Consider the following 22388-nt stretch of genomic DNA (forward strand, 5'->3'; position numbering starts at 1 on the left):
GCATGAGAACCAAGTGTAAGTGGAGATCTTAACAACATTCATCAGACATGACAGGAAGAACCAGAAAGAAACCCTACACATTGTGTAAGACTGGTAAGTAAGGAGGCACCGGAGGTCACTTACAGGAAAAGGTCAATGACTCAATGCCAACTTCCTCTGGTGCTGACATAAAGGAAATGCCTTCTTATGGTGAGCTGTAAGTATTTCTTCACAGCCTAATGAATGTAAACTTAAAGAAAAATCCAACATAGCCATCATCCTATAAAACTGGCAGCAAGATACACCAGCATATAGCAAATGTACAGGAACCCAAATGTTAAAGGGGTATTTCCAGCTCAAATATCCCATCTATACTGCTAGCTTATGTAAATTCAAGGATTTGTTACTTTGTTTTCCTGCTAGGTTAGATTATTTCTCCCATAGTTTACAGAGTTTCCTTGGTCCCTGTCCTGTCCTGTGAGAACTGTTCTCTGGAGGGGCTGAGTGCTCTCACTGTTCTGTACAGCTCTGCAGTCAGGACAAATCAGGTCAGCTAATTGCAGTTTGCTGATAAAAGCTCGGACAGAGCCTTATCTCTATGTAAATACCAAGATAACACTGCGTTTACTGCAATACACTGCATGGTAAGTGTTCTTTACAAACTTGTGTAATGTAATATACATTTACTGAGTATATTATTTGATGTGCATTTATATTAGATTTCTAGTAATTATGATAATCTTTCATAGTAAAGGGAATGTCTTTATCTTGTGAGGTAATTCAGTCTCCTGTCCACCAAACAATCAAAGCCCACCCAGCAGTTTGTTGAAGAATACAGGAAGGGAAAAGAAGAGACGCAGACAAAGCCGATGAGAGAGGAAGATGGGAAAACCCTTTAAAGAGGACCTTTCACCATGTCCGGGCACAGGCAGTTCTATATACTGCCAGAAAGCTGACAGTGCGCTGAATTCAGCGCACTGTCGGCTTTCCCGATCCGTGCCCGGTGTAAAGCGCTATCGGTCCCGGTACCGTAGCGCTTTACAGTCAGAAGGGCGTTTCTGACCATTGGCCAGAGACGTCCTTCTGCCTCGCGGCGCCAATCGCGCTGTGCTGTGGAGCGGGGAGGAACGCCCCCTCCCTCTGCTCACACAGCTTGTCCGTAGACTAGCATTATCAGCAGAGGGAGGGGGCGTTCCTCCCGGCTCCACAGCACAGCGCGATTGGCGCCGCGAGGCAGAAGGACGTCTCTGTCCAATGGTCAGAAACGCCCTTCTGACTGTAAAGCGCTACGGTACCGGGACCGATAGCGCTTTACACCGGGCACGGTTCGGGAAAGCCGACAGTGCGCTGAATTCAGCGCACTGTCAGCTTTCTGGCAGTATATAACACTGCCTGTGCCCAGATATGGTGAAAGGTCCTCTTTAAGGTCATCTGAGATGTGTGAGCAGATCCCACAGAGGAAGAAGTAATTCAATGCATTTCTGTTAGATGTACTAACCTCATATAGAGGTGCTAACTTTATGGCCAGAAAGAAAATGAGATGCAACCGATATCAAGAAACACAAACCATAAGGTATAAGAAAATACATTAAAGAAACCATGAAGTTACCATTTCCATGAACTTGAGAAGAGACTCTCTGTTATTGTCCCATTCTTGAGCCAGTTCAGACGCTGGAGGGTACTTGCAGCAGGACAGTTCAAATGTGACTTCCAGGCAGTCCCCCCAAATATAATTGTAATCCTGCATCCCACCTGAAGAGGGCAGAAAACACAAACTATTACTTACTATATACAAGGATTCTTGCGCACACACACACAAACAAAAAAGTCGACTTCAACAATATTTTTTTTCTTTTTTACAACGGTACCGTACATGACATACTATTGTGTAATGGTTATTGGAGAGAGTCAAAGTACAACACAACACCATAGCATAGCTTAGCAGTATTGCTGACAGAGATTTTTATTTTTTGTAAATAAAGCCAGCATAATAAAATATAAAGACATATTCCTAACCATAAGAGGCTGTATCCCTTACATCCAAGTGTAAGGACCACATTAGATGGCCAGCAACATGTGATAACTGCTGGAAGAGATGGTCATGAGCAAGGAAGCTTTAACCATAGGGAGGGGGCTCACTTATGAAACCTTTGCACTGGGTCTACCAATGTGGTAACGTGGCCCTGGCCATGACCCCACTAATCCCGTGTCCCCCAGGTGCGATGCACACGGGCAAATACAGACTGGAAAATCTGAACTGTACCTTGCCAACATTTCCCAGAATGAATATGGTCCTGACTATACAAAGTACCAGACAATGAAGCAGCAAAGAGACGAAGACTCCTAGCAAAAATCACTAAGATGCCTTCCGTCCAGGAAAAGTGGACAATATACGGTCCAGATTGTTCATACCAAATGAGGTCTAAACATGCACAAATACATGATATTGCGATAGGGAACAAGACTACACCAACGGCACCATAGATATTAGGGTTTATATAGGGTAAGGGTTGATTTGAGACCATGTAATAGTATCTTAGGGGGCGTTTACACTAGCGTCAATGTCCGACAGCTAGTGTCCGATGCTAAAAATCTTGGGCGGACATTAGCATCGGAAACCTACATGTAGGTTTATGCTGTCCACTTGAAAAATCGGACATCTTTGTGAACGGACCCTTAAGGACAGACACGGACTGTAAAAGAACGCACCTGATGTCCTATTAAATCAATGCAAAATGTAACGGACAAAGCTAGCGTCTGATGCTAATGTCCGTGCAAGATTTTGCGCAGACATTAGCATTGGACACTAGCTATCGGACACCGACACTAGTGTGAACGCCCCCTTGTAAAACAACTGATACTTTAGATCAAATGTCATTTCCTATTAGCGTCAATTTCACACACACATACAAAAAAATGAATTAGTTCTTACTGGCAATTCAGTTTCTGAGAATCCTCCATGACAGCCCCTTATAGTCTCCTGTGGTGCGGTCATGGAGGATGACTTGAGAAACAACTCCTAATTTCTACATACATCTATTTTCATGCTCCGGCCACTGTGACAATGCGCCTCAGATTCCCTCAGACAGATGTTCGGCCTACACACAGAAATCCATTGTTGCCCCCGAATAATGGACAATTGAGAACAGAAAACATTTATCTATCAGGACACAAACCCGTCAGCGAGTGTAGGCCAATGGATCTTATCAACTAACATCAGCATCCATTAGTCCTGTTGTATAAGCCACACACAAAACCTCAAAATCAATCGTGACACGGAGGAGGGAAAAACATAAAAAAAGCCATGGTAAGACTTCCTTACATGAAAATCTGTCCTGTGAAACAAATCAGCCCAAGTAAAGTTTACATGTTGTGGCAGAATTATCTAGGTCAGAGCTACAACGGCAAATATATAATTTTAGGTAATGAATGAGGCGAGTCCACATCTTGTCATTATAACAGATGTAATAACGCCCGGCCAAAACCAATATGGACGGCAGCCAGATAATAGCATTTCCTATTGACTTTACATAATTATGGCCGTAAAAAAATAATATCCTTTCCCAGGTATGAAGACATAACAAGGCTTTATTTATCTGGTAAACCACTGCCACATGGACGGATCACATTAGTGTGTGCACCAACTACATGGAGTATAATGGGGCTCGAGTGAATGGGGCTGAGCTGTAATACCAATTACAGTCACTATGCACAGCACGGAGCTTGGCCTTCAGTGAAAAGGCTGCAGCACTCACCAGTAGTCAGGCACCCATCGATTTGATACGGATCACCTATTCTAACAGTAGGTCATCCATATTATAGTCCTAGGTGGGCAGGTGAAAAAAGAACAACCTGGACAACCTCTTTTAGGCTATGTTCACACCTGCACCAGAGTCTCCATTTGGACCAAAAAAAACAAATCGCTGGATGAAAAAGTGCTGTGTCCGACTTTTTCATCCAGCAGTTACTGTTTGGAAGAACAGACGCCTGATAGATCCCATTGTGGTCAATGGGGGTTTGTCGAGCATCGTTGGTGTTCACTATTTTAGCGGTCTGTTGTTCTGGTCCTCCGATGGACCAAAACAATGGAACCAACAGTTGCAGATGTGAACGCAGCAAGAGAGTTAGCCTAGATCCACACAACCAAACTTCACTATAATCACTACAGGACAGTATGGTTGGAGGGCAGGGACTCCTAGCATCATAGATAACTATACTACAAGGATCCCCCTCTCTGGGGAAATCAAGCACACACTTGGACCAAGTTCCACAGGTGAATTTTTTTTAATTTTTTTAATGTAGATTGTAAGCCCCATAAAGGGATCACAATTTACTTTTTTTTTTTTTTTCCTATTAGTATGTCTTTGTAGAATGGGAGGAAATCGCACAAACACGGGGAGAACATACAAACTCCTTGCAGATGTTGTTCCTGGCAGGATTCGAACCCAGGACTCCAGCGCTGCAAGGCTGCAGTGCTAACCACTGAGCCACCGTGTTGCCCCTCCACAGGTAAAACTTGATCATGTGAATCTGGGCTCAGAGTCTGTCTTTGTTGAGCCAAAAAATTCTGTCTCCATTGCCTATTCTTTCTCTTCAACTAAGTTTACACCATTTAAAACTTCTACTCTGTGCAAGAAATCTGCGCCATATTCGTACTTTTCTGTCTCTTAGATGTGTCGTAAAGTTACGACACTTCTAAATGACGTCCATTCTGGTGCTCAATGTACAGAAATGTCGCGCTCGTCGTATTTTTCTGTCCTTTCTGGTGCCCACTGTTCAGAAAGAAGTCGTAAATGCCATGTTCCATATATTTTGCCACAAATGTAGACAGAAAAGTGTCAGACATCTATTGATAAATATGTCCACATGTATCTAGAATTTACCGTAAACCTTTCATCTAGTGATTTTTGTAGACATTGGTATCCATTAAGAAAAAAAACAACTTTGCTTTCATTGGCTGAAGGTAAAAGGATTGCAGCTGTAATATTAGTCTCATGATGTCGGCAAACTGTATACAAACAAATGGATAATCTTAATCTCAGGAGACTGGTACGAAAAACCGCGTATTACAGTTAATCAGTGATTAAGGTGGCCGAGGCCGATCTCTGCTGGATCCTTGTAACCTTGGACTATGTCTTCTGGCGAATGTCTGCACTGAGCCTAGAGAGTATTATGTCTGTACTGAGAAAGGGTGCGCACCGATGTGTGTGTGTGTGTGTGTGTGTGTGTGTGTGTGTGTGTGTGTGTGTGTGTGTGTGTGTATATATAATATGATTATGGCAAGCAATGATTTCTGAGGCTGCATTCACATCCACTACTCTACAGCAGAGGTATGGACACAGACTAAGCATCCTCTGTATCAGTCAGTTCCCATTGACTATAATACAAGAAAGCTTCAGTTATGTTATTTTGGGGTGAAGGTAGATGGGCACCCTGCGGAGGGTCTCTGCCTGCATCTGTCATTTATGTTCATTGTGCTCATCCTGTAATGGATGAAAGCAACAGACATTACACAACAGTAGTGTGAACCTAGCCGAATACTTACCCTTGGATCTAATACATTCTCTGCTAAAGGCATTTTAGTTGTTTTTTTTTTTTTTTTTGCAGCCTTTTTGTAACATGTAGTCTCAGCCTTACCGGGAATCTACCTAGGCACTAGAGACAGTTTACTTTCTTCTTGATGCAAGGTAGGCAAACTTGCAAACTTTTCCCAAGGGAAAACGGATCTAAAGACTCCCCCACATCAGACGGATCTCCACAAGGAAAACCAACATCTTACAAATGTACAAAGTGTAGTCAGTGCAAAGTAATTCAGCTCAAAGAGCTGTATGGTGCGGCATGATTCAGACAGACAATGGCCCAGACAGTTTACAACTAGACTCTGGTATAAGCATGGCACATCTTAGGGGCATCTTAGCACATCTAGTCTTGCAGTGTGGCTTCTCAGAATAGGAGCATGGCTTAAATGTGCCAAAGCGGTGTAGTAAACTTCTGGCTCAAAGTACGGCAACTAAGGGGCCACACGGTGGCTCAGTGGTTAGCACTGCAGCCTTGCAGCGCTGGGCCCTGGTGTTCAAATCCCGCCAAGGGCAAAAAAAAAACCCATCTGCAAGGAGTTTGTATGTTCTCCCCGTGTTTGCATGGATTTCCATCCCATATTCCAAAAAAGACATACTGATAGGGAAAAAATGTACATTGTGAGGTCTATGTGGGGCTCACAATCTACATTAAAAAAAAAAAAAAAGAAAAAAAAAAAAAAAGTACGGCAACTAAAGGTGGCAAAAACTTAAGACAAGACAGTGTAATGATATACTAGATTTTCATTTTACTCAATGGTTGAAATTCCTGCTCTTGTTACACATACAAGTCAAATGGGTGGTCTTGAGCCTGTATACAGAAATAGTGGCCAATCACTGAGTAGCCCCACCCTCTGGACTCTTAAGAATGAGCAGCAATTTAAACACAATTCAAGTATTGCAGAATCCTAAACCACAAACCATATATCAACCTCTGCTCCTCCTGCTCTATAACATGCTGCCGGTAGATTGTACAAGTACAACGTAAGATTCCCTCTACTGCTATGTAGGCCGACACTACACAGAAATCTCATCTAAAGACAAGTATCTACATGACGGTAGGATCTAAGAAAAGAGTAAAGTAAGGGAAGACTATGAAAGAGAAGAGTGTTGCTTTTCTTGAGCTGTGCAAACAATTTCTGCTAAAATAAATATACAGGAAGGCGATAATCAAACAAATGAAATAGAAAAGGCGACCTTTACACATACCCACCCACTATGTACACCCCAGTTACCACCCGGCCTGCCATACCTCATGTCTTTATCATGGCCAAACAAAACTTGTTACATTGCTATTTGCCAGGTAAAAATGAATTCTATTGTGCTCGGCATTTCTAGATAATAGGACGATCAGATAAAGCCTCACTGGCGAGACAGGGGGTTGTGGGAGGTAAAGAAAGGTAAGACGACATTGGACGATGAACATCAGAAAGAGCCAAGATCAGGTCAGTTAAAAAGGTCCATAGATACGTGGATTGTACAGGTAACAGAATTAGGTAAAAATCTTGAAGGATTAAATAGTGAAGAAACCCATCGCACCACCACAGCCAAAGCGCCTCCCGGACTGGCACCATCACAGCCAAGGAGCTATGTACTGCAATAAACCACAAAATTCAACAGAGAGCACATTTAGGGTATGTTCACATGGCAGAAACCTTTTCCGCCGTGTTATTTCTCTGCACAGCTAGCCGCAACGGGATGCCAATACAGTGCAACGGTATCTCGTCGCGGCATCCTGCTCGTGATTAGGCCCAAATGAATGGGCCTAATCAGGAGGGGGTCTCAAGCCACAGACGTCGCGAACGACTCAGCCGCTGAATGTCACTTTTTCTCGCTAGCTGAAAAAAAAAAAAAATCACTAGTGGGAAAAAAAAGCAAGGGACTCCCATTGAAATAAATGGGAGACATTTTTGCAGACAGATTTTGAGGTGCCTGCAGATTGTATGACATTTTCAGTGCGATTGGTTCCCTTTAAATTAGACAAGAAGATTCTTCTAAAGTTTATCTGACCAAGTATCAATGGTCTTTTTTCATAACTCTCAGGAGATATATTCAGAACTAACATTTTATTTCTATAAAAAACACAGTAGCAGCAAAAAGTCTCTACTGTAATAATATATAAGCAGTGACAGAGCTGATACCACAAACATTAACTTGCAACCACCTTTCAGAGATCATCGTGATGTGTCATATTAAACTAACACTGTCTCCTTTATGACCGTGCCCATGAGATCCTGAGGTCTGCGGCTGTTTGGGCGTGCTTGGTTTATTTGCAAGAACCCATCTGTACAGCGGCCTGCCAATATTTGCTAGAACAAGGATCATCTCTCCTGATAACCGTCATAGATGTGTCCTACCGACACCTATCCCCCCCCCCCCTGCGAAAAATAAACCCGCATGCTAGGTCAACCAGGCAGACGTGTACTTATCACAGAGTCCCTGTATAAATGCAAGCCAAGCTACGTCCGCCACAAGAGGTCTCTTGCACTGTATGAGAACATTTAGTGTTGGTTACATGAACAATTTCTGGAAGCTAGAGGACCCTTAAGAGTTTCTGAACCAAACCCAGACCATTGGGACTGTGATGAGACAAGGTTCTGTACTACACTGTGGTAGATCACGAAAAATGGGTGTACAGAAAAAATAGCAGCATCAGGGGCTTAAGTAAGAGAGTAGCTCAGACAGGAACAGAGAATATGGGTGGCAGGCACAATAAAAATATAAATGCTATATGTGAAAATCCATATGTGCTAGAAGTTTATAGAAGAAGACATTTCTGTACATGTATACTTATGGAGAATGAACACATGTATTAGGGCAATAATACAATTTGCTTTTCTGCCTGGATTAAAGGGAGTGTTCCAGGTTTAGAAATCCTGCCAAACCAACCCGAGTGCCATGTAGACGCCTTTAAAGGGGCTCCATCACTGGGAAAAGTCATTTTTAACTAAGCACATCCTTGCACAGGCTTTAGAAAGGCTGTTCCACACCTACCTTTAGTATGTAAATTGCCTTAGTGGTGTCTGAATAAGTCCGTTTTTATTCATATGCTAATGAGCTTCCGGCCAGCTCAGGAAGTTCCCAGCAGCACTCGTCTCTGCTATTATCTTCTATGTGTGTGTGCAAACAGGAAGCTGAGTCAACAGCAGCAGCCTGTGCTATATACTCCCATAGGAAACAATAGCAAAGGGGGTGCACGATGCATTGTGCTCCCAGTCTAATTAGCATGTGAATAAAAATGGACTTATTCAAAAACCGCTGAGGCAATCTACATACTAAAGGTAGTTGTGGAATAGCCTTTCTAAAGACTATGCAAGGATGTGATTAGTTTAAAAATGACTTTTCCCAATGACAGAGCCCCTTTAATAGGAGAAGAAACATACCTTTGTGGCCAAAAACCAGTGAAGCAATGTAGAGATTTTTATGTGTATGCAAATTAACCTGAAGTGCACTGGGGTCTGACTTACCAACATCTGAAGCCTCTGCATCCCATGTCTGTATGCCAGTCTAGTAAACCGGGTACAACCCCAATGAGCCTGCTGGATAATTTCTATTTTCATAAAAAGGTGATTATTATCTCTGCATTGCTTTATTCGTTTGTTAGCATAGATATGTTTCTGCCCCTATTAAAGGTCACCACACAGCAGTAATATTGGCTTTGGAAGGATTTAGGCCCTGACAGACTCCTTTTAAAAGGAACCGGTCACGTTGTACATGCAGTGAATCAGAACATTATAGATTATGGTGAATCTCCTCCCATAAGGCTATACATCAATCTGCTTAGCTCCTTCTGCCTGGTGTCCTGTAACTCCGTATCCCAGTGGTGCTGACTCCTGCAGTGGTCTCGGTTGGGATTTATTTGGACAAGTTTCCCAGATTCTCGCTCGGTTGGCCATATTCATTTCCCCATTTTACACATCAAACAGGGCCAAGCCTTTGATGCTGGTGAGACCATTGTAAGGCTGACTGATTCAGCCCGCTCCGTTTTCTTTTACTATTCTGACTTCTATAGGATTTCAGACGTTCATAGATAAACCTCAGAAACTGACATTGTAGCCCATAGACAAAACATTTCTATGGTTAAGTACATGAAAATTAAAGAAGAAAACGTATCCTATAAAGTGGCAGGGGCTCATTCACTGTGTTATCTACTCAGCATGTTAAACGCTCGTGCGGTCACAACTTTGAAGTTCGAGTAATATTTTTTTTGTTGGTGAAATACATAAATAGAAAGTAAAGAAGGGGAGGCCAAAAGCAGTAAAAACACATGCAGTATTGCTGTGCACATCACTAGCAGCCGATGTGCTTACACCCTTTTAATAACTTGCAGATACCAATAGATACTATATCATATGTGGCGTCCGGCGGGAGGCGTTCACACACGTCAGTATAAGGGGGTGACTTGCTATTCTTAATACAATACTTGCGAAGTGTTGATTAGCGATGAATCATGGGAATTTCGTGCAGGTTGCGACTCTGCTGTATGCTTAAACGTCACTTTTACTGAGCTCTCTCGAATGTCAGTGGCCTGGTTATTGAAGACCTGAGGGATGCTGGGAACACAGCCAAAGTTCACAAGTTCCCTGTGGGCAGGAGGAATTCTCTACAAGAGATGATTGTTGTCCAAGGGTTGTCTCATAAGCATGTCTGGTGCCAATTTACAGCAAATACATGTTACATGTTACAAGTATCCTTTAATATAGGTTATGGAGAAATGTACTGAAAGCGTATAGACCCTTACGTACTTTATATGTGTGCACATAGAGTCACACGGAGGGTACACGTTCATATATGTATTGTGTAATCTGTTCTGTCGTACAAACAGAAGACAATAAAGACATCAGTCTATGATGGACAACAACGGATTCCTAGGGTCCCCGTTGACTATAATTTGGTCCATTAGTAATCTGGTGTTTTCTCCTTGACATCGCCGGATGAAAAAGTTGGGCTTGAGGGATTTTTGCGTCAGCAATTTTAGATGGACTCTGCAGCATACTTAGATAACTCTAAAGGGGAGGTGAAGCCAACTGAACATTACTACCATATGTACAAGGAAAATTGCTCAAGTAAAACATCCTCAACTACAGACCCTGCCCCAATAAGGGCTCCTAGAATTCAAGCAGAAATCAAACTACAGGAGATATTAATTTCGGACAGCCAATGAGGGTATCTCCATAGCCAATAGTACCTGCAGTGTGCCCCGTGGTAAACCGTGCCAGCACAGGGCCGGCCATGAAGCCCCGATAGACAAGATGTCCTTGTGTCTGTCACGGCTCTCCTCTCGGAAACCTCACGTGCGTACCTGGAGTCTTGCTGTGACTGTATGCGTGGTACCGTTACTAGTCTGCAGTACACCACTGGCCATTGTAATAAGCATGAACCAGCAGTGAGAGTCAAGATCCAGGAGGAAGATTTTTGGGGAATTGAGCCATGATGCAAGCACAGGTAGAAGATATTGACCAGGGTTACACGGGCAGTGATTCAATGAAGGAGCCAGAGCACTATGCACTTACACAGCCACAAAGAGGCAATGTCTCTGCATTGTATAGGGCTAGCAAAGGGATGCTTATGATCAAGGTAAAAGCCCCCACGTAGCACTGGGATTCCTTTGATGGTCTTTTTGGTGCTTTTAGGAAATAGAGGCAATATAAATTCAGATGCCGTGAACTCTATATAGCGGCGACTGCCAATAGTCTTAGTAGGAGACTTCCCTGCTCTGCCAAGAGTCCACGAGGTCTATTTTGAGACATTCCTGCACCCTTACCTGCAGTTCCTGGGGCTGACATTTTACATAACATATCATTAAGTGTAAGTACTTCTTTTGAGTCTCTTATATGAAACCATAAGTCCTTTGTAAGCAGGCAGAGAAGCAGAAAGGCACAGGTAACTGAATCCGCACTGTTACTAGCCCTCATGACCTGAATTTGGCTGATCCCATGATGTCCCCTCACCCACACACATCTGATAGGCCAACGCTACTTTTAATTAAGTTACGGCTCAGGTTTCAGCTACAAATAATAAAGTATAAGGTTTCTGTGAGGCCGAGATTCTGACTCTATGAATAGGCCATTGTACTTTATCTACACTCGAAAACATAACTGCGACTTATGTACAAATGACTCGGCTTCAGATTACAGGTATCACACAGATATGAATGTCAAGTGTCACAACCCCCTGCTAAGCCAACGTGCCATCTACAAGACATGGAATAAACGCTTACAGGTCATTTTGCCAGAAAAATCCATAAAGCTGGGTCTACATGGCGATTTAGGCCAAGCCACCTGCTGTGCGCTCTAAAAACGTGGTGCTGCCCTTCAACATCTGTATTACTGAAGCCAAGACAACGCCGGACTTCTGCTTCATTCTCATGACAGCCTTGAAAAAGTACGCCCGAGGGTGATCAGTTTACACCGAACCCTTAGTCTATGGAGAAATCTGCAAAATCGTCCCAAGAAATAGTCTGTTCTATTATTTATCGGATTGGTCACACAAACCAGTAAACCATTGGCCGTGTTCCCACAGGTTTCTGGAGCCGACTGTGAGGCAGATTCTGTTATAAAACACACCTGAAATCTCCCTCTCATTCATTTCAATGGGAGGCAGTGGCAGATTTTATTCTGCTGGCAAAAAAAAAAAAAGCATCCTGCCCTATCCTCATGTGGATTCCGCCTTAAGCTTCCATAGAAGAAAAAAACACAGGAAAAAACAAAACAAAAACACAACATGTGAACTTAGAGGTAGTAAAATACCAGTATATAGATGAAAGTTGATAAATTTGGTATTATTGTAACCAAAGCATAGAAAGATAAGGATTCATTCCCCCCCCCCCCCGTAGGAAGGTCCGTAAAAAACTAACCCCCCACACAAAAAAAAAAAGAAGGTAAAACTGCATTAATTTCCAATTTCACCACCCAAGCAATTATTTTCCAGTTTCTGAATAAATGGTATGGAATATTAAATTGCACCTATTGATCGTACAGGTTGTCCTGTCCTGTACACAAGCCCTCATACAGTTATGTAAAGGTAAAAATAAAAACTTTTGGCATTTGGAAGGTAAGGAGCAAAAAAAAAAACAACCAAAAACTAATGCTCTCCTGACATGATGTATTGCCCCTATAGCACGAATGATGAAGACTCCCTTACAGAGTTTTGTGTATACTGCTTCTTCAGTATTCCTCTGGGAAATTAATGAATAAATTGACACCTGCACGTTACCATTGCCCTTGTCAATGTGGCATGTCTACACAGATCGCCATCCACTGCCCAATAAACGCCAACAATACTGACAAAATAAACAGAGTATGGCAAACAATGCTGAAAAGACATTTTGGGGGCAAATAAAGTGTTTATTTAATATATAGGAAAGGCCCCTCTGTAGGAGGCTAGTCTGCATTCATATTGGCTTTAAAGGGGCTCTATCATTAGGAAAAGTCATTTTTAACTAATCACATCCTTGCATAGGCTTTAGAAATGCTATACCACACCTACCTTTTGTATGTAAATTGCCTCAGTGGTTTTTGAATAAGTCTGTTTTTATTCATATGCTAATTAGACTGGTGCACGATGTATTGTGCACCCCCTTTGCTATTGTTTCCTATGGGTGTATACAGCACAGGCTGCTGATAATGACTCAGCTTCCTGTTTGCATACACACATAGGAGATAATAGCAGAGACAAGTGCTGCTGGGAACTTCCTGTGCTGGCTGAAAGCTCATTAGCATGTGAATAAAAACAGACTTATTCAGAAACCACTGAGGCAATCTACATACTAAAGGTAGGTGTGGAATAGCCTTGCTAAAGCCTATGAAAGGATGTGATTAGTGAAAAATGACTTTTGCCAATGATAGAGCCCCTTTAAGAAATACTAATACAAGCTTTTGATTGACAGCCAGATGACAGACATTATTACCAGGTTAGTATTGTGTGACAGATGGGCAGATAAGGGACACTTATGGGTGACGTCAAGGACAGATCCTATATGTATATTTACTTGAGAGTGGTCATAGTGAGAATGCTGATCTCTTCTACAGGATATCCTGGTTCACGATCATGAGTCATGGAATTTTACTTAATCATGTCATCCAAATGCGCAAACATAGGCAGGCTACGCAAGGAGTGTCTTCCGGAAACAAGGGGCAATTTGCTACAGCAAAACCAGATGTTGCGCACATAAGACATGTCAGTTGACCACAATAATGATAGGAGTGCCCTCCACTTACCAGGACAGTTATCTGGATTTATTAAAAAGTGTTACCAAAGCAGTTAAGATTAGTTTACTAGATCCAGTGGACTCATGGTGATAGTCCTAGGGGTTCCAGCCCAGCACCAACCCCCAGTTAATGTGATCGGAAACAATGTTCTGACCCTGGGGTCACTCTGTCCCCTCCGTACTTCCCTGATCTCACAGATAATGGTCTGTAACCAGGCCAGAACCTCTGGGACCATCAACAAAAAGTCCATCGGATCTGGTGAGCTAACCTTAACTCTCTGGTCAACCCCTTTAAGATCACTTTCCCGGACAGTTAAAGGGGATTTAACACAATAACAACTTAACACCCATTCCCAGAATACATAAAAAAATATCTAAAGAGTTAGAGGACTGACCGCAGGGATACCCACTATTAACAAAAAAAAAAAAAAAGGGGGGGGGGGGGGATCCTGTATCTACCATTGGAATGAAGTGACTGTTGTGCCTAAAAGCTGATGCTGCTCTTACGGTGTATCAGTGTCATGAAGATGCCACATGCTATACTGTGCCATCTCCAACAGTCTCAAACTATGCATGGAAGGAGGATAGTAAGTAGCGGTATAGTAACAGTGCACGGGAGGCATCTTCAGCCCGGTCACACTGTGTCCTTACATGTTTGACATCTCTCTCACAGTCTTCTCCCACAGCACAAGGGAGGTGTCCGTCATAATTGGGGCAAATTATACTTTCAAACATTTAAAACTTCACTATGGTGGAACAGAAATGTTAGAGGTGAACCAAAAGACCCAAAATATTTCTGCCTCCAAAAAAGTTACCTCTAAATATGTACTTCTACCATGTAGAGGGGTCTGAAGGTGGCCGGCCATAAACAAGCAGCAAATAAAACCTTTAGGCTAAGGCCCTGCATTGTGGCTTTTCACAGAAGGTCTGCAGCGTTTTCCTCTGTGGACTTTCTACTTTCAGTATACCTGTACAAAAACCGCCAACGTTTCTATAGGTGTAAGTGACATGCTGCAATTTTCAGAAACGCAGTAGTTTTTCAAGCTGCAGCATTTCCGCTGCGGATTATTTTTTTCTGCAATGTGTGGATGGGGTTAGCCAGAATCCCATCCATGTTACAGTTGATGTAAAATGCTGCAATTTTTGCTGCGGTGTTAAAGCTACATGGGGCCCCTGCCTTAGGGTATGTTCACATGGTTGTTCCTTAAAACTGATTTCGGGTTATAAACTGGTGGCAAATTATTTCATATCAGCGCTGTCAAAAATAAATAAATTCCCAAGTCAACTCTTGACACTGTACGAGGATAACCATCTTGAGAAGGCACCACAGTGTAGAGTATCAGAAATCTCAGGGTCACCCTTGCATTTCTGCCATGGCTTTCTGGTACATATTACAATTTTCCAGCAGAATTACATGAGATAGGTCCAGTTCATTTGTCCACTTGAGTATTTTGGCTGCTTAGGGAGGGTTCACACCTGCGCCCGGTCTCCGCTTTCGAGATTTCCGTCTTCTGCCCGAGAAACTGGACAGGAGACGGAAACCAGCAGTCAGTTTTCAAACCCATTCATTTGAGCGCCCGTGAGTGTCTTCTGCCTCTGCAGCGAAACCGTTTTTTTTTTTTTAACCGGACACAAAGTCGGACATGCAGGTTTTTGTGTCCGGTTAAAAGAAAAACGGTTTCGCCGCAGAGACCAGAAGACGCTCACAGGCGCTCACAAGTGGACACTGACTGCCGGGTTTCCGTTTCCTGTCTAGTTTCTAGGGCAGAAGACAGAAACCCAAAAAGCGGAGACAGGCGCAGGTGTGAACATGCCTTTACCCTTTGCAACTGTACCTACAAGGCCAGCTTTTAAAGGACTATGCCCTGTCCCGGTTTCTTTTCATTTTTTTCACTTAACACATCATTTAATGATACAATAAATCTGGAAACATACCTTGAACGTCATACCAGTGGGCTCCGTTGGTAATCCCATCTGGGAAGAACTCCTCTTCTTCACCCTTACAATTTGGATGACCAGTCTTCATTATTGGGTGGTTAGAGGCATAAGCCTTGGCCAGGTACTGGAACACATTGTCATCTGAAGACTTGCTGTAGAATCCAGTTTCTACATGACTACTGGAATCATCATAAGGATAACTGGCTACAACAGAGCCACCGTGAAGGTTACCAGAGAGCACAAACCTGCAGGGCAAGGCAGAAAACATACAAAATAAACACGCGTCCTCTGAAAATACCACCAAACTGGCCACAATTTATTTATTTTTTAACTTTCTTTTAGCACTGTATTGGACAGTCAATATTCCCAAAACATCAAAATTAGGCTAGGCTCACATCACGGCTTTACTATACTACTCATGCATCTGCAAACAATAACGTATAGTAAAAACGTGATTTAAAGCCTAGCCTTATGGGCCCCTTGCATATTTTAAATGTCTAGTGTATAAGTTTTTACTAGACATATGAATGACAATAGAAGGGTATCTGTACGTAGAACTGAAAAAAAAAAAAAAATATTTTAAAAAAAAAGACAGGTTTATTTTGGGTTTTGTTGTTCATTTTTTTTTTAGTCATACACGAGTAGTACTAAAAAAAAAATAGCAAATTTTTTATTATTTTTTTTTAAACACTGTGTCCTGTAGCCCATTTCACTTCCAGACATCCTGCCAACTAATGTTCTAGGTGGAAGTGAGAGGTGCAAATATACTGACCACTCATACACCTCAACACAGTCCAAACACCCCAGATACAAACTACCACCACCTATTACATTCAGGACAATAGGAATCCAACATGTGTACTTGGATGCAAAGAGCATACAGGGACTAATATTAAAGTGAATGCATTAATACAAAAAGATTTAGCACAAAATTACACACAATTTGTTCTAAAATAGAAAGTGATTATTGACAAAAAAACCTTACAAGTTACAATTCTTCAGATCCCGTAAGGCTGGAGAAGAATATAAGAGGGCTGCACGCAGCTTGACTGACCCCACATGCGACAAAGTGGGGTCAGGTTTGATAATATTAGGCTTTGCCTCAGATTTCACAGCCATCCGTCTAATCCATTGTTGGTCACTGGATAGTACATTACAGTCCCATGGACATTAACCATTCCTGTTTAATTCACCCCCCTGTATTGGATGGTGGTTAATATGTTTATCTGTTCATTTGGTCAACTTCGGAAAGCTGTGTAGAGTTAGATTCACACTAGTGCTCATTCTCCGTTGGGGGCTTCCGTCCCCCATTCTGCTAGAAAAATGCAGACAGTAAAGTCCTTTTCAGGTGGAAATCCAGCAGACCCCATTATAGTCTATGAGTCCGCAGCTAACAGCTTTTTAAGCAGATAAGGTTTCCATTCTTTGGTTCCCGAAACGGACCCAAAGAACAGAATGCTGAACGCTAATGTGAACCTAGTGCAAGCCAGACCTAAGTGGCAAAACTCACACTTATACCCACCCCCCTCCCCACAGGGGCTCTGATTCTCTCTACAATTCAAGGGGTTATCTAGTTTCTATGATGATGATAGGCCTACTGTAAAGATAGGCCATTAATATTAGAAACCGGATTCCCCAAAGGTTCAAAGACCCATACAGACATCCAAAAACAACACCGAAATTCCACCGACATATACTGAGGGCTTTCATTACAGCCTTTAAGCCCATTTGTTATCATAGTCATTGTAAAACTAGGCCAAGGTGAAGTAAAATGGTAAAGTACAGATTACACGTGTAGGTATCCTTTTACGTCTGCCGAATTTCCTGTAAAATCTCTGCGGCAGTCTTATAGACGTCATGTTGTGGCTTCATCTCATTTCCTGTTCCTTAAAAAAGAAAATGTTAAAGATCTTGCCCACTTCTTTTTTTATTGATGACCTTTTCTAACGATAGGTTCTCGATAAAGGTGCAGTGGGGGTACAGCAGCTGTATGAAAGGGTCATGGCGCGGTGCCCACTTCACTGTTTACATCATCCATTGCTTTTCTCATAGCACCCCTGCAATGGATTTACGTCCTCGTCCCATAGCAGTGAATGGGATGAGGCCCCTATGAATCAGACAGTGTGCATTGTAAACAGAGGAGGTCACAAAGCTCACACGGGGGCGCCGCAGCCCCTTCACAAACCTCTTCAGAGAGAATCCCCTTTTTTCATCAAAAGCTGCAGAAATGCATGAACGTACCCAATGCACAGAGGCTTATAAGAAGAGAAAAAGTGACATTTACTTTTTCTTTATCCGGTAAAACCAAATCGGCAGGTTTTTCAGCTTGTTTAAGATAATACTAAGAAAAGAATGTACAATATCAAAAGAGAACTGCAGGAAAAGTATATCGCAGCTTGCTGAAGTCGGAGCAGCCCTTATTATTATTATTATATATAGTTATTACAGTCAGAGCCCACACCAGGTGGGGACCATCAGGGAGGAGGACGTATAACGGACAGATGGTAGGCCTCTTCTGGGTTTGGCTTTATAACAAAAAAAAACGCATTAAAAAAACACAGCCTGAACGCAAACTCATTCGTCTGCAAGGAAAGGTTACTCAGTGCTCAGAATCGTATCACACCCAGGTCTGCACACGCTATATGCAATTTATTGTATGTGTCGTACAAATATAGGATTAAGATAATATGGAAACTTTGGGTGCAACACAAGTCGTATGGCCAATGACTGCAACGTAGTGATGTCACTATTACAAATAATATAGTAAATGCTGTTTCATTGCAACTCACAGGTAGGCAAATAGCAGTCGCAAGAAATACGAATGTACATTCACTTGCAAGCAAATAGAGTCCCCCTTTAGATGTACGTGCAGGCTTATATGTATATCTATAAGATGATGATCATCTCTGCATCACTTCATTGGTTTGTGGCACTAAGGTATGTTTTGTGCTCCTATTAGAAGCCCCTATAGAGTGGTGCATTTAAGCTTATTATATCACTTACTATAAAGACAGAGGCATGGGTACATATAGGTCAGCAATATACTGATAGGGTTCGGATATCGTCATGCAGTGACCAAAAATGGTTGCCATATAGAAATAAAGATACTCAAAAAGTAACCATTCCCACCACAAACCATGGCCATTGTTCCCTCATATACCGTGTAATCTGAGTGAGCACTTATACTCACATACAACAACACATGCCAGTCTGACTGTTCAGTATACAGCAAAGAGAAATCCAATCTCCGCACAGGTCTATTCTATCACCAGAGTACAGCACTGTTCACACAAGCATTTTATGTATCATGTGTTTTCTAGAGGTCACACTATTTAATTACTTAAAGGGATTATGTCGATGTAGAAAAACATGCCTGCTCTCTTATAAGGAGCTGCACGCCAGCTTTACTCACTTCAATGGGGCTGAGCTGCAATATCAGGCGCAATGGATAAGGGGTTTTACCATTTTTGGGAGAAAGCAACCATGTTTTTCTAAAGAAATCCTTCAGCAAGTGATATTTTATAGCGACTTAAAATACATTAAAAAAAATGCATACTATGCACTGCACAGGGTTAAAGGGTTGTCCCATCACAAGGATCCTATCTATACTGCTTGTTAATGTGGATGTAAGACTTTTCCTAAATACATTGCTTCAGCAAAACTGCTTTGTTTGTCCACTATATTACTTTATTCATTTTTTTTTTGACACATCCCTTGACTTATCTGGTCATAAGTCAAGTGATGTATCTGCTGCTCTGAGAGGGGAGGGAGGAGGGGCTAAGTGCACGGGAGGAGCCTGGAGGGGGGGTAGTTTACCCTTTGAGGGGAAGGGGCCGCCAATACAGACCTACAGTCCAATAAAGGGAACAAACAAATGATGCCAGCAGCGGCAGGAGCGATGCTGCTATTCCAGGGGCGGAGGAGCGGAATAACAGCATCGCTCCTGCTGCTGCTGGCTTCATGCAGGGCAGGAGCATAGCGATGTTGCAGGCACCTGTGCCGGCGTCTAACCCTCCCCGGCATCCACCTCTCTCTATTACAGCGGATACCGGGTCTGTATTGGCATTGTGAAGGCTAGACTGGTCTCACCATCTATGAGCGCGCACGCAGGGCCAGCAGCATAGAAGCGACGTCATCTCGCCGCTGGCTTTGCATATGTAACCCTGCCCACCAATGACGCAACAAAGCAGGAAGACAGAAGATTTTACAGCAAGGAAGACTGGTGAGTATGCGACGTGGGAATACCCCTTTAAGTCTACAGAGAAAAAAACAGCAGAAAAAAACAGACTTTCTGAGATGTGAAAAGCTGCATCAAGAACATATGTGGATACAGCCATAGGATGCAACTATTTTGGCCTGGAGGCAACTGATGCTGAAATTTCCCACCATTGCCCTGATCTCACTTATAAATCTAGTGTACCCCAGCTAACCTGATCAATATGGTGAAACCTCTGACTATCTGGTTTCTATGGGATACTTACTGCACTTTGCAAGGTCTTTGATGGGATCCCTCCAAGCCCCCCCCCCCCCATTCCTGCCCAGGTCCCCAGTCTGTGTCCTAGTATAGTTTTACTTCTAGCTTATCATACGGGATTCATTATTTTGTTCTTGTTTTTCTTCTCGTTTCTGATCGATTTATTGAATCTGTTTGTATTAAGACTTGAAAATCAATATGAAATACTAGTTTAACTTTTGGAATACCCCAAATCACTAACATGACGGTGATCCAAATATACATATAGTAAAGTGGGTGTAACTAGCCCCTTTACGTAAGCACATGCAGCACAATAATGATAATTCTGTTCCCAATGTAGTGCGGGACTGGGTCACTGAAGGTTAGGTCCCATTCAAGCGTTCTGCAGTACCTCATCTCACCACTACACAAAGAACAGTGCTGTCTGCTTCTTGTCCCATTCTTAGAAAGTACAGCTGATCCTCACCAATCTGATATTTTTTGCTTTTATTGAGCCAAACCCAGGAGTGTCTACAAGAGGAATGGGGGGGGGGCGCAATGTGGGGCCTAAAGGAGAACTCTGGTAGAATCAAGTTTTTTAAGATTCCGAAAAGACATGATCTGGTTACTTAGTGGGACTATAAATAACAACAGAATTAGTGTAAGAGAATAGAAGATATGGGACGCAGAATACAGAAACAAAACTTTTTTTTAAGAAACTATTTATTATGCAAAATTATCAAAACATTAAAACTTATATAAAATTGGTCTTGTAAGTTAATAAGCGACAGATATCTGAATATGGCAAAGGATGAGAAGGAGCGTTCTTCAAGAGGAGCTGGTCATGTCTGACGTCTTGTAGTAAATACATGTATTCCTCCTAATATAACAATACCAAAGCTTCATTTCTTATAAGAGTATGTCCACGTGGCAGAATCTGGTGCAGATTTTGAGGTAGATTCCGATTCACAATCTACACCAAATTCCACCATCATTCGGCTTCCCATTGTTTTCAAGCAGGATGCTAAATATAATAAGCCCAGTATTACAATAGGTGCCACGGCTGATTCAGCGACAGAACTCGTGACACGAACTGCCTGAAGTCAACCATTCTCACCATGTGAACTCCCCACAACTCTGTATTGTGCCATTCCTCTGTTACTCCTCCTAGAAATATATGAAGAAGGCCACACAGCGACTTTGGTAGTGACCCCCATCATGTATCCAAAGATCGCAACTCATTCACTAATGTCAGTCAATGGAGTTGCAAAGCGGTTGGGCAGTGTTAGACTAGAAGTTCAGATTGTGGCACAATAGGGGGTCGCAATGTGTCTCCATTACTAACATTAATGAAGACGTCGCAGGGTGACAGAGCTCATTGGTCACACAACGGAAGTTGCTGCCATTGCTGTGATGCCTAACTTGACAACTGGATAGCGTTCTTCCTGTAAAAAAAAAAAACGCATGTCCCTGGATAGCTTGATCTGACTGTGACGGGTGCAGTGACAACCACAGGTGGTAACACCCAGTTGTCAACTTATTAATACTTTTCTAAGAGGAATAACAGAGGAACAGCACAATGCAAAGATATAAGAAAATATGCTACAGAAATGCTCTGATATAGGAATGGCGAGTAGTCACAGACAGGTCAGGAGAGGGGACTGTCATATATACACCGGGAACAGCAGAGACAGCTGAATTATAGTGCGAGGATATAAGGGACTGGACCTAATGTGAGTGGTGACACTGTACTGAGCTACAGAATATGTCAGCGCTATATAAGTAACAGGCACACAATGCCCACACACCGTGCCCTCCTCACCTGTTCTCCTGGTGGTGACACTCTGTACTGCGCTATACAATATGTCAGCACCATATAAGTAACAGGCACACAATGCCCACACACCGTGCCCTCCTCACCTGTTCTTCTGGTAGTAACATCTGTACTGTGCTACAGAATATGTCAGTGCTATATAAGTAGCAGGCACACAATGCCCACACACCGTGCCCTCCTCACCTGTTCTCCTGGTAGTAACATCTGTACTGTGCTACAGAATATGTCAGCACTATACAGTCCTATGAAAAAGTTTGGGCACCCCTATTAATCTTAATCATTTTTTGTTCTAAATATTTTGGTGTTTGCAACAGCCATTTCAGTTTGATATATCTAATAACTGATGGACACAGTAATATTTCAGGATTGAAATGAGGTTTATTGTACTAACAGAAAATG

General features: G+C 42.5%; 1 protein-coding gene across 1 annotated transcript in view; it reads right to left on the minus strand.

The window, feature by feature from the left end:
* The window catches only part of CPD (carboxypeptidase D), a 62273-nt gene that overhangs the window by 34485 nt on the left and 5400 nt on the right, over nt 1-22388 (minus strand). The window contains exons 2-3 of the mRNA XM_075263734.1: nt 15700-15947; nt 1589-1731 (exon numbers count right to left, since the gene is read on the minus strand). Of these exons, the coding sequence (XP_075119835.1) occupies nt 1589-1731; nt 15700-15947 (391 nt within the window). The remainder of the gene's footprint in view (nt 1-1588; nt 1732-15699; nt 15948-22388) is intronic.

This window comes from Leptodactylus fuscus, chromosome 2, assembly GCF_031893055.1.
Source record: "Leptodactylus fuscus isolate aLepFus1 chromosome 2, aLepFus1.hap2, whole genome shotgun sequence".
Classification (NCBI taxonomy): domain Eukaryota; kingdom Metazoa; phylum Chordata; class Amphibia; order Anura; family Leptodactylidae; genus Leptodactylus; species Leptodactylus fuscus.